General features: G+C 45.8%; 1 protein-coding gene across 3 annotated transcripts in view; it reads left to right on the top strand.

The window, feature by feature from the left end:
- The window catches only part of SCAPER (S-phase cyclin A associated protein in the ER), a 194,148-nt gene that overhangs the window by 149,901 nt on the left and 30,686 nt on the right, over nucleotides 1-13,561 (top strand). For 2 of the 3 annotated variants that reach the window (XM_083460691.1, XM_083460693.1), the window contains 3 exons: nucleotides 1,469-1,624; nucleotides 6,848-7,088; nucleotides 10,642-10,791. In XM_083460691.1, the coding sequence (XP_083316817.1) occupies nucleotides 1,469-1,624; nucleotides 6,848-7,088; nucleotides 10,642-10,791 (547 nt within the window). The remainder of the gene's footprint in view (nucleotides 1-1,468; nucleotides 1,625-6,847; nucleotides 7,089-10,641; nucleotides 10,792-13,561) is intronic. The other variant, XM_083460692.1, reaches the window with a different exon arrangement.

Raw genomic sequence — 13,561 nt, 5'->3', positions numbered from 1 at the left:
AACATATGCAGAGAACTGTCTAAATCTGCCTTTCTGAAATCCTGCTGCCCCAGCCTGAGATAATCTCTGAGTAGTGTGACTTGGTCACTAAAGCACATTGGGGGCCTTTGATGTTGCCAGCTGTTTCCACATGTTTCTGAAGGCCAAATTGATTCTAAGCTGGCACTTCCTCCCGGTTTACTCTTGACTTTCGCTCCTCTTACATCTTTATTGCAAGGTCATTTGCATCTACCTGATTTCTCCACAGTCCTTTCCTGCAAAAAGACTCCACCTCTCGGATCCCACATTGGTTCTGTCTTCTAGTGATCAGAACAATTTAGGGAGGTGGTGGCTGCTTCCAGACAACCTGTTTGTTTAGCATTCACTCTGATTTGTTTGCAGGGAGGTTTTTTATTTGTGTGGCAGTTAGACTATGTTGTGCTAAGTGTGGGTTGTCCTGCACTTCCCAGTGCCTCTTTCTGTCACTTTCCATATCACAAACTTTCCAGTCTTTCAGGAAGCAGGTTTGTTGCACAGGTTCTCCCCATCAACTTTACTTCTGCAACCTGAATTTGCCAGCATGTGATTAAAGCCAGCCCTTAAATAGTGACAGTCTGGATGCTCCCAAATTTGAATTGTCAGGAAGAGGGACAATACTGCCCAACAGCAGCAAAAAGATAGCAGGAAAAGGTTCAGGAGTCAGTTTTTTGTAAAGGTTATGTTCCAGCTGATGAGACCATGCCTTAGGGTTGATTTGAAATGTCTGCTTTTATCTGTGGGGAAAGGATATTTCTTTGAACAACAAATAAGTTCATCATTTGTTGTCAGCTAAAAAGATAGAGGATATAGAAACTAGACTTGGGGAAGACTGTGTTGTGATCATATTGTGTCTTGTGTGTTTTAGTTGATTTTTCTCATTCTAAACTATTGCTTAAATATAAAAGCCATTGTGAATCATTTATTCATATATAAAAACAAAGACATCCATTAATCTTGAAGTAATACATTAGGGTCTACAAGTATAAAACAACATGATAATGGCCAAATATATGTGATCGGCGCAGAATTATTATTATTATCCCACCCTCATACAAAGCTCAGGACAGCTATTAACATTAATTAAAAAATCAGCATAAAAACCACAAGTTACAATAAAATCCAGTTACAGTAACCTATGACAATCAGTGGTATTCAAGACAAAATAAATGTGTTTTAGACAAATTAGACAACTAGGGCCTCTCTCACTATACTCTGAAGGCCAACAAAAATAAGCTGGTCTTAAGATAATGCCTGAATAAATACTGCATGAAGGACAATCAGATATCTACTAAGAGGGAGTTCCATAGATATGGTGCTGCCACCGGGAAGGCACTGCATTGTATAGTGCTTCCACACTGGGGGGAAATTGCCGCACACCTTGGGAATATCACAATTGGGGCACCATGACCTGCCTTAATGCCTTTCCACCCCCTTCTCTTTCCTTTGCTAGCTATGCGGTAAATATGGGATTAATTGAAAAGCTGTGTTGCTGTTTCCTCTCCGTCCAAGGCCCAATTGATGAAAACCCCAAAATAGCCACTTTCTTACAGAACGCTACAGCAGTACTGCATGGGATGTGCCAGCTGTGTTTTGCTGTCAATGGCAGGTAAGTGGCTGCTGTTTGGTTGTGTGCCATTATCCTACCCTGGTATTTTTCAATCATTTCGGTATAATTCTCAAATCATTTGTGTTGGAAGGAGCACCATTTATATCTAGGAGACTTAACGTGGTGAAATATTTGAATTTGGATCCATTTCTTTTCCCATCCCCATAGTGCATATGGGAGTCGGAACTTAAGAGGTTAAGTTGTTCCCATGATGCCTCAGCATTCTGACGTCAGATTTGGAAGCTGGGAGGAGCTTTCCTGTCTGTTCCCTCTAGGTCGTTGAGAGAGAGAGACGCAGTTCGTCATGGCTGCGAGGAGTCCTGGAATTTTCTGAGAAAATGATGAAATAAAGAGCTGTAAATGGACATTGCTGTACTCTGTGTGTTTGTGGGAAACTAAGTGACAGTTTGCTGCTGTGTTTTACTCTGCTGGGCGTGCATGAAAGAAGCAGATTGCACCGCTGAGAAGGAAGCGTGCCGGACCGCTGTAAAGAGCTAATTGGAGTATAAATCAATTAGCACGTCAAGGACTAACCAAAACATCTACAGTGCAGTGGTTTTCTCAAGCAATGCACCATGGCACGCCTTGAATGATGGGGGGGGCAGTCACGGACAGCACCAGCCTCTGCCCCTCCTTTTAAGAACTAGATTGCATAGATTATATTAATAGAAGTAGCCACGCATGGCGAAAGCTAGCGCTGCATCACCTGCAAAGCACGCCTGACAGGAAATGTAATTTCCAAGCCCCCCCCCCCCGAAATGAAATGAAATGGAGTTGATTTTTATCTATTCATTGGTTTGTAATACACACCCATCTTATTTACAAAAACGAAGGTCTGATCAAAAACAAAGGTATATTCGAGTATGTTGTGATGCAGTGCTGAGATCAGTAGCAGAGGCTGGAGTGGAGCCACAAACGCGGGTGATGCTTCTTACGGGAGCAGGCATGGGGTCAAGGGGCCCCCACACAGTTGAGAGGGCAGGTCCACCTCACCCCAAATGCCACTGGCTGACGGAGAGCCCATTTCATGCTGATCCACTTTGGCAATTTCAAGAACCTCAGTTTGCCATTTCTCAACTGCTGGCATTGCCAGAGTTTTCTAATATCTAGCAAATACAACTTTTGCAGTGTTCAGAAGGTTTCCAACAAGCAGTTTTAAAGAGGATTGAATTCTGTCATTCAAAATGTTACAACAAAAGAGTCCAAATTAAGATTCTGCCTATTTTTTCTGTTATTCCCAAGAATTCTAGCCAATATTCTAGCAGCTAATTAGAATTCCACCAAAGGTGCAAAATATCGGCCTAATCTACTGCACACTTCAAATACTAAAAATGAACAGTTCAAAAGAGTCTATTCATTCAAGTTGGAATCCAGCACTATTTTTTTTAAAAAACTGATCCTCCTCCTAAACTGTAACTTGCTGATAAACCTTTGATGCTTCTGATGAAGCCTGCGCCTCCATTTGTTCATTGGTATATTAATGCTTTGGTTTTTGTTGCTTGGTATGCTAGTAATAATAATAATAATAATAATAATTTTTATTTATACCCCACCCTCCCCAGCCAAGGCCGGGCTCAGGGCGGCTGAGTAGTAGCCTATGTTCTGTCCCAAGAGTGAGGATGGTGTAGTGGGTAGAGTTTTGGACTTGGACCAAGAAGGCGAGGGTTCCGAACCCCACTCTCTCAGGTCACAATAACACAAACCAAAGTGCAACTATTCCTTGAAATTCATGCATCTCATAATTTTGCAGTGAAGTTTTCCAACCAAAAAGATGCATGCACTAGGGGACAGTGCGGACAAAAATGTGTACTAGCAAGGGAAATTGCTTTTAAAAATGCCTAGATTAGGCAAAAGTATATATTTATATTAGGAGGAATGGACATGAAAATGTCCTTTTCTTAAACCTGTGAGAACCTCTTAAGTAAAAAGTTACTGGCTTCTTATGAGCCCTGGATGAAGATGTTAAATTCTGTAACAGACACAAGTGTTAAAGGCTGTAGCACTGTTTGGGCCCACTCCAAAGTTCGCTGAAGTTAGTGGGAATTGTTCCAGAGGCATTAGCAAGCTTCTCGTGAAGCCTCCTAAGATCTGTGTGCCAATGTCTATAAAACAGGGACATTTCAGAGGCATTTCACTGCAAGAGCTTGGTGGTGCAGAATAAAAACTCCCAACTAATCACACGCGTACAAAACATCTCCAAATAGTATATCTGCACATCCACCTGCCCTTTAAGAGTGAGCAGTTATTCTTCTTTTGTTCTTACTGTGCTGCATTTTGTAATGGAAGGTCAGCACATGGAATCTTTGCTAGCAGCTCATTAACCTAGAGGTTGAATTGTTAGCTATGTGTCCCCAGAACGGGCTAGGATTTTTTGTGTGTGTTTTTTAAAAATAATAATAATCAAAGTTCAGGTCAAAAAGATCAAAGGAATATGAGCTGCCTTTGTCTTGTGTTTTATTTCAGTAATTAAGACAATGTCTGTTTTGGCTGCTGGGTGACAAATAAAATATATGCAGTTTTTCTTGACAACTGGTTGTTCTGCCTTCCGTTGCCGGCAGACAGCATATTCACCAAATGCTAAGGACTACAGGCAAGAATTAAGTGAACTTATTTAGAAGAAAAATAGGCAACTGGAAAACCATGATGCCCATGGACTCTTGCTTCCTTTTGGATGTGCTCCTCTGACCCAGAGGAGCATCCTATTTATGTAAGCCACACCATCCGAGTTTAGCATTGTGTCAGAAATACTCCCTGGTTCATAAAAAGGGGCCAAAGGCATTTTGAACATATTCAGTGGTCTTTCTGATATTAGCTATCTGTATTAGGAAGATAAGTGGAGTGCACAGTAACTACTATTAGTATTGGGCACAATGCAGAGAGAGGCTTTGTTGTTGTTGTTGTTGTTATTATTATTATTATTATTATTATTATTATTATTAATACCCTGCCCATCTGGCTGGGTTTCCCCAGCTACTCTGGGTGGCTTCCAGTATGTATAAAAACATAATAAAACGTCAGACATTAAAATCTACCCAATACAGAGCTGCCTTCAGCCGTCTTCTAAAAGTAGTGTCGTTCTTTATCTCCTTGACATCTGATGGGAGGGCATTCCACAGGGAGGGTACTACTGCCGAGAAGGCCCTCGGCCTGGTTCCCTGTAACTTCACTTCTTGAAGTGAGGGAACCGCCAGAAGACCCTCAGAGGAGGACCTCAGTGTCCAGGCTGAACAATGGGGGTGGAGACACTCCTTCAGGTATACTTGGCCAGGGCTTCAAAGCACCAACACTTTGAATTGTGCTCAGAAACGTACTGGGAGCCAATGAAGGTCTTTCAAGACCGGTGTTATATGGTCTCGGCAGCCACTCCCAGTCACCAGTCTAGCTGCTACATTCTGGATTAGTTGTAGTTTCCGGGTCACCTTCAAAGGTAGCCACACATAGAGCGCATTGCAGTAGTCCAAGCAGGAGATAACCAGAGTATGCACCACTCTGGTGAGACAGTCTGCAGGCAGATAGGGTCTCAGCCTATGTACCAAATGGAGCTGGGAGACAGCTGCCCTGGACACAGAATTGACTTGCGCCTCCATTGACAGCTGTGAGTCCAAAATGACTCCCGGGCCATGCACCTGGTTCTTCAGGGGTACAGTTACCCCATTCAGGACCAGGGAGTCCCGCACACCTGCTTCCCCCGTCCCCCAGAAACAGTACTTCTGTCTTGTTGGGATTCAACCTCAATCTCTTAGCCATCATCCATCCTCCAACCACTTCCAGATACTCACACAGGACATTCACTGCCTTCACTGGTTCCGATATAAGCGAGAAGTAGAGCTGGGTATCATCTGCATACTGATGAACACCCAGCCCAAACCCCCTGATGATCTCTCCCAGCGGCTTCATATAGATAGATGTTAAAAAGCGTGGGGGAGAGGACTGAGCCCTGAGGCACCCCACAAGTGAGAGCCCAGGGGTCTGAACACTCATCCCCCAACACCACTTTCTGGACACGGCCCAGGAGGAAGGAGCAGAACCACTGCATAACAGTGCACCCAGCTCCCAGTCTCTCTAGACAGTCCAGAAGGATGTCATGGTCAATGGAATCAAAGGCCTCTGAGAGATCCAGCAGAACTAGGAACCAGATTTCACCCTTGTCCCTAGCCCACTGGAGATCCTTGACCAGTGTGACCAAGGCAGTTTCAGTGCCAGGGTGAGGCCTGAATCCCGATTGGAAGGGATCCAAATGGTCCACATCCTCCAGGCGTGCCTGGAGTTGTTCAGCAACCACCTGCTCAATCACCTTGCCCAAGAATGGAAAATTTGAGACTGGGCAATAGTTAGCCATATTGGCCGGGTCCAAAGATGGTTTTTTAAGAAGCGGTTTAATAACCACTAGGAAGGCTCCCTCACAGAGGGAAGCATTCATCACCCTGCAGAGTTCAGCCCTGCCCAGCTCACTTTTATGAGCCAGGATGGGCAAGGATCAAGGAGACAGGTGGTTGATTTCACTCTTCCAAGCGGCCTAGCCACATCCTCAGAGGCAACAGATTGGAATTAATGCCATGCAACTTGACTAGGTGGGACTGGAATCCATGGGATTTAAGCATGTCAAGTGCTGTCGCTTTCCTCTTACCTCTATCAACTATGCTAATCCACAGCTTCTTCTAGCAAAGATTTCTGTGTGGTCCATGGATTGCCAAGCTGGCTGCACTGAATTTGGTATCTCACCCCCAACAGGTGGTATTCCCAACATGGCACCTATGAAGACCTCATTCCCCTCAACACTCTTCCACCTCTCTCACCTTTGAAAGTGAGGCAGGGATGATCTCTTGCCTGGAACGCTAGAGAGATTTGAGAGAGGAGGTGGGAGGACTGTCGCTCCTTCCCACTTTGTCTTTTAATTCTTTAGGCTTGCAGAGAGAAATCAGCACCTGAGTAGAAAGCACATCCACCAAGTGGACGTTGTAATTCAAATGATTGAGCTTTTAGCAATGCATAATGGGAAGGGGTGGGGCTTATCAAAGCCATTCTTGCAATAAAAATGACGGGAGGGCTTGTTAGTATAGCGCCTGTCAAACGCTATGAAATGTCATATTTTTATTTATATATTTCTGTGTTCTTAAAGCCTAGCTTATGAAGGCACTGCAATTTTTTTATAGAAAAGCTTCATATAAATAATCTTAGCTCATGTTGCTGGTTTTCAAGAAGATCCTTTGTTGCTTTCTTCAGCAGGTCTTGGAGCGTATTTGATGGTGCTCATCAGGATCCCACCGGGCTAACAACTGCTCTTGAGACTACAGACCTGGTTGGGGTGTTGCACATGTTATACTGCATTCTTTTTCACGGCACAATTGCAGACCCGAGCACGACTAGCCCGAAAGAGAGCTACGCTGAGAACACTGTTCAAGTGGCTCTCAAGAGTTTACGTTTCTTCAACAGTTTTGCAGTTCTTGATCTACCAGCTTTCCAGGTAATATTCTCCACCACTCCTCAATGTACGCACACACTGGGGTGGTTCAGACACCACCACCCCTGACATGGCATGGCGTTACATGGATGAATAGCAAGGAACCTTAAGTAAGCACACTATGTACCTTCAGTCCTACCTAAGATGGCAAATTACGGTTTCTACTTGCCTTGCCATCCAGGATTGGAAACTAGGGTTGGATGGCAGGGGGGAGCACAGGAGCCCAAGGCTCCGGACTGCTCATTGACATAATGCAGCCCACCCCTCACTTGGCATTCAACCTGAACCCCCCCACCCAAATGCTTGAGAACTATTAGACTTCCCCTTGTTACGTATATGTGTTTATACAAAATCCATAGAACTGGAAGCAGGACTTCCTGACACCCACCTCCCCTTTGCTGCCAGACATGTGCATCCTTGAAAAGCTCCTGGAAGTTGCGGGGGGGGGGCAGGACAGAGTCATGTGTCCTGTGCTTCCCCCTCTTTTTTAAGAGAGTGCTGCCTAAGCAATTTGGGCAAGCAGCTCTTTTTCTCAAAAGGTGATGAGCCCAAGTGCAGGACTATGGGCAGCATGAAGATTCAGATAAGCACAAATAATCCCCAAGTTCATAGGTACGTTTTCCATTTATCTTCAGAGTCTAAACAATTGGAAGGCGTCAGGGAGAAGCAGTGCAGGATTCTGAACTGCTATTAAAACTGGTTAAAGAGGAAATACATTGTTTCCTTGAAAAATGACTTTTAACATTTATATACAAACTCTGGTGCCCTCTGGTCTGTTGTTATCAGTGACGGTTAAACATGGACCACTAGAACATACGGGAACCTGTGTTGGGGAAAACGGACTAAACCCAAGAAGATGTCAGCACGTAATACACTGTAGTAAATGACTCTGAGGCAATCTCCCAGGGACACCAGTGCAAGGAGCAGTTAAATGAATGCCAGAAAAGCTTTTCCTGCTGCATTCTAGCTAGACGTGGACCCAGCGGCAATACCCTACCCTTACAGAAGGATGGGAAGAAACAGAACATAAGACGACTTCTATCTTTCACAGTCCCATTGCTTACTCAGAAGGCAGGCAGCTGCTCGCTTGGTTCTGACTTTGAAGTGAGGTGCTCCTTAGACTGGTGACTAATGGTGTCCTGGTCCTGGGTCACAGGGGGGTTGGCCCTCAAACTTGTTTTGGCTGCCGGATGGTCAACATTTATGTCTTACCATTCTCTCAAGTGCCATGATGTTTAAGGGGTTGATGAGCACAGCCAGAAAGATCCCTCTGCCTGAAGCCAAATCCAGAAAGTCAGTGAGTGGTCAAGTTGCTGCACAAGGATACCTGCAGCCTGGAACCTTGTCATGGAAACCATGCTCTCAGACATGGCTCTCGAATTCAGAGCTACACCTGCCACTTTTTGAAAGTGCATGTACAGTAGCCCTCTCAGGGCCCAATGGTGGTCAAGCAAGCAAGGTTCCCAACTGTCTTGTATTAGGATTTGGAAGAGATTTAGTGAAATGACCCAGTAATTTGAGGGGAAGGGCTTAATAAAATTGTCCAACATGCAACCTTGTTTCTCCAACTCATTTTGATGGCTATTGAACTCAATGGGCCTTACTTCAGAGTCAAGCCTCATCCCACTCGGGGCCACTCAAGCTGTTTTGCTACTAAAAATAAAACAGTAATACCACATTAAATACCTAGCCATTTGCTGTTCTTTCCTAATTCCCAGTGCAGGGTTCCTCATTTTGCCTAATGGTAAAGATGGCCCTGATTGGGACCGCCAATTTCTGAGGAAATGTTTCTCTGAATCCCAGTTGCTGTGGGCTGTTGCCTTCATGCCCAGTTTTTGAGCTTGTTGGGGACATCTGGCTTAATATTGATTTAGGTGAGACGGTTGTCTGATCCAGCAGAGCTTAAGTTCTTATGAAATTGCGCTAGGAAATGTTTTATCATGGCATATTAATTTGGGTGATGGAAGGTGTATCTTTCTTTTTGAAGCAAATATGGCTGTTGGGGGAGGGAAGGAGGGAGGGGAGAAGACCAGTGGCGGAGCTTCATGCTCTGGCACTGGGGGGCAGAGAGCAGGGGGGGCCGTCTGTGGGGGCAATGCTCACCCAGCGCGGGTGAGCAGCCACGATGGCACGCTGCCAGGGGGGCGCTCCCCCCGCACTCCTCTTCCTCCGCCAGTGGAGAAGACCCCAGCTTTCTGCTGAATTTTGGCTGGCATGTGTCCACTCTGCCATGTAGGTTAAACACATCTATTTTATGCAAACTCCAAGACAGGGAGCTAAGAACTGTAGATGGCAGATATTTTCCCACAGGCCTATAGGGTTGCTCCATTCAAGCTAGTAGACTTTGATGTTCTTTCCTCATACATCACGTTCCCCCTTTGACCTTGTGTCGCTTTTTCTGGCTGACATGTTTATTAAATAGAGGCTGGGGGCTGTGCAGATAAAGTGGGCTTCTCCAGAATAAGCAGGGAGCCCCTTTTCTTCTCCCTCAGCCAACCATCATTTAACACACACACACACACACACACACACACACACACACACACACACCAAGCTAACAGGGATCTTATTCTTTTGATTATACCTTACCAAACAATTATTTAAAAGTACTATCTTTTTGCTTCCAGCAGTGTCTCTTGGAACATTCAGTGCCTTCACTATCCTTTGGTATCCTGCTTCTTGTTTGTGAAGAGTGATGATCTCTTCTCTTACCTTCTTGGACCATTCTCTTGACTAAGCCATATTTTTAACATGCAGCCAAATTTGACACTCAGCAAACCCCTAGCCAGTTCAGGAGAAGCCAATATAAGCTGCAATTTCAGCTGAATTTGGGGAGTTATTGTTTCATGTATTTTTGTGTTTTTATATTGTAAACCACTCTGACCTTCGGATGAAGGGCAGTATAGCTATTTAATAAATAGTAATAATGTTTATATGTGATATGAGGGTGGCTGTTCAGCACACTCACAAATTAGTAATTAAGCATATATTTTACAGCATTAGTAAAATAAAAAAACATTTCTTCTTTTACTTTTTTACTGAATTTTTTTATTAGAATTATGCTTTCTTGGAAGATACATTGTTAAATTGGTCTGATTAAATTGGGTTTTTAATGCTAACAGAGTGCCAGCAAAGTCATCTCTGCCCTTTTAAAATTAAAATTCACTATTTACAGTAGTTCATATTAGGAATATCATGCGGGGGGGGGGAGTGAGACATGAATTGAGAGGATACGCTTTGGTTCGTTTAACCAAAAAACAAACACAAATCCTAAAGCACTGTATGACTGGTTTATCAAATTTTTACATCCTGAGCATATTACAAATTCTGAGGTAACAAAATGTGCTTTTTCATAGAATTTTGAGTTGGAAGGAACCCCAAGGGTCATCTAGTCCAACCTCCTACACTGCAGGGTTTGGCATGCAAGGTTCTTCCTGAAGTCAGTAGGCACAAGCCAATGGCCAGGTTGCAAAGTCATGTGATTTGTAGCAACACCTCTCTTTGGTTTCATTGGGAATCTGCAAAAAGGTGTATTTTTTCTTTCTTTGTTTTTCAGTCTATCGTGGGCGCTGAAGGACTGTCCCTTGCGTTCCGACACATTATAAGCTCTTTGCTGTGGCACTGTTCCCAGCACACCTGTGAAGCCCTCTTGCACGAAGTCATTGTGTGCATTGGCTACTTCACTGTAAAGCACCCAGATAATCAGGTAAGGCCATCCATTTGCAGATTACAGCTCAACTGAGGTTCCCACTCAGAGGAGGCCCTTTTGCCTTTCTTAGAGCAAAAGAGCACAGAGAAGACTTGTCCTAGAGAAGCCACAGCATAGCATTGTCTTTTCTTTAGGGTGCTAGTGAGAACACCCTTACTTGGTAAGCCCCAGAAAAATCAACAGAATGTATTAGAATTTAGCTGTTAAACTGTTTCCCAAAGGATAGAAGATACAGTGGTACCCCGCAAGACGAACGCCTCGCAAGACGGAAAACCCGCTAGACGAAAGGGTTTTCCGTTTTGGAGGCGCTTCGCAAAACGAATTTCCCTATGGGCTTGCTTCGCAAGACGACAGCCCATAGGGAAATCTCAGGGACAGCGGGGAAGCGCAGCGCGTCTTCCCCACTGTCCTCGGACCTCCTCCCGCCGCCGGCTTCGGAACGAAGCCCCGATGCCGGGCGGCGGAGGGGGAACGTCTCCTCCCGCCGCGCGGCATCGGGACGAAGCCCCGATGCCGGGCGGCGGAGGGGGAACGTCTCCCCACGCCGCGCGGCATCGGGACGAAGCCCCGATGCCGGGCGGCGGAGGGGGAACGTCTCCCCCCGCCGCGCGGCATCGGGACGAAGCCCCGATGCCGGGCGGCGGAGGGGGAACGTCTCCCCCCGCCGCGCGGCATCGGGACGAAGCCCCGATGCCGGGCGGCGGAGGGGGAACGTCTCCCCCCGCCGCGCGGCATCGGGACGAAGCCCCGATGCCGGGCGGCGGAGGGGGAACGTCTCCCCACGCCGCGCGGCATCGGGACGAAGCCCCGATGCCGGGCGGCGGAGGGGGAACGTCTCCCCACGCCGCGCGGCATCGGGATGTCATGCTTTTTGCAATATTGGAAGGAAACTGCAAGATGTAATGTATTTTTTGAATTAGTCCAAAGATTCTGTTCTACTTTGTAAACCATTAAAAGAGGAGGAGGCCTTCTTGGTTCTCGAGTGGTCAGGGGACCTGAAATTGGGCAATATCTTTATGAGGACTGAAACATGGTATATAATGGTATATAAATAAATACTGTAATGTAAACCAAAGTGTCAATGAAATTTGAGTCTGCAGAAAGGTAAGCAAGACAGGGAGGGTAAGTGAGGAAAAGTTGACTTGATGTTGAAACCACATTGTTGGCACTTGATGTTAAAATGAAGGGTAAGAGGAGATTTCAGACTTCGTAGACACATGTAGTGCTGCACTGTTAATTGGATCAGACTCTACAAGCTGCTGTGCAGATCTCTGGTTGCACCTTCACTTGAGCTGCTGGGACAAAGAATATGGTAGATAGTTCCCATTTTAAAAAAGAAGTTTATTAGTGTATTAACTCAGAGCAGAATATGGTTTTTGGTTTTGGTGTTGAAGTATTTGGGCATTTTGTTAGCCAATATTTTTCTGTGCTCCTCTCCTCTCCCATTCATTTACATTAGTTCCTCAGCACCTGAATGCTTTTATACTAAATGCATGGTTTGCCTATAAACATGGAAACAAGTGAATTTTTCCACTTGTGAACCTTACTACAGGATTCCTGAGAACTGCTTTGGTGCTGCAATACCTTTAGCCCAACGTGGAGCAGTGCATGCAATTTGTGTGGGAAGATGGAAAACTGCCATAGACTGAGTCAAGACCATTGGCCCATCTAGCTCACCTACTCTGACTGGCAGCAGCTCTACATAGGTTCAAGCAGTGGTCTGCCAGCCCTGCCTACACTCTGACTGCACTGGCTGCCAATTAGTTTCTGGGCTCAAGTCAAAGTGCTGTTTTTTAATTTATAAAGCCTTGGCCCAACTCATAGCCGCGGACATGCCTTAGACTTGGTGTTTACCTCTGCAGATGTTGGTGATCTGACATTAACTAAAAGCGAAACAAAAGAAGTGCCATGGTCAGATCACTTCCTGGTGCAACTGGACTTCTCTGCGACCCTTCCCCTCTTCAGGGAGGTGGGACCGATTCGGATGGTCCGCCCCCGCCACTTAATGGATTCAATTGGCTTCCAGAGAGTGGTAGGGGATGCTTTATCCCAAGTTGATGGCCTTTCAGCTGATTCCCTGGTGGCACGCTGGAATGCGGAGTTAACCAGGGCTATTGACTGTCTGGCTCCAAAGCACCCTCTCTGATTGCATGGAGCCCGGACAGCCCCAGAGCTGAGGGTGATGAAACAATCGTTGAGACGGCTAGAGCGCCGGTGGCAGAAAACTCATTCTGAATCAGACCGGACACGGGCTAGAGCTCAACGTTGAGCCTACCAAGTGGCAATGGCGACAGCGAAGAGGACTTTCTTCGCCGCTTCTGTTGCATCTGCAGAAAACAGCAGCAGGAGACCTTTTCAGGTGGTTCGCAATCTATCGGAACCACCTGCACCACCGGGGCCTGGTAAGGACCCCAAGATCTCCTGCAATGCTTTTGCAAAGTTTTTTGCAGATAAAGTCGCTCAGATTCAGAAGGAGGTAGACTCCACTGTTGGAGCAGGGCCAGGGCAGGATAGTGCTAGAGTTCTGTCTAGTCCTGTTACATGGGATCAATTCCAATCTGTTACCTCCGAGGATGTGGACAGGCTGCTTGGACAAGTGAAACCGACCACCTGTCTCCTTGATCCTTGCCCATCCTGGCTAATAAAAGCTAGCCGGGAAGGGCAGGGCGATGGGCTCCGTGGGGTGGTGAATGCCTCCCTCTGTGAGGGAGCCTTCCCAGACCCACTGAAAGAGGCGGTCATTAAACCGCTTCTTAAAAAAACATCT

Source organism: Podarcis liolepis (genome assembly GCF_965112155.1).
Source record: "Podarcis liolepis genome assembly, chromosome: 9".
NCBI classification, from domain to species: domain Eukaryota; kingdom Metazoa; phylum Chordata; class Lepidosauria; order Squamata; family Lacertidae; genus Podarcis; species Podarcis liolepis.
This window is presented reverse-complemented; position numbering and strand designations above follow the sequence as displayed.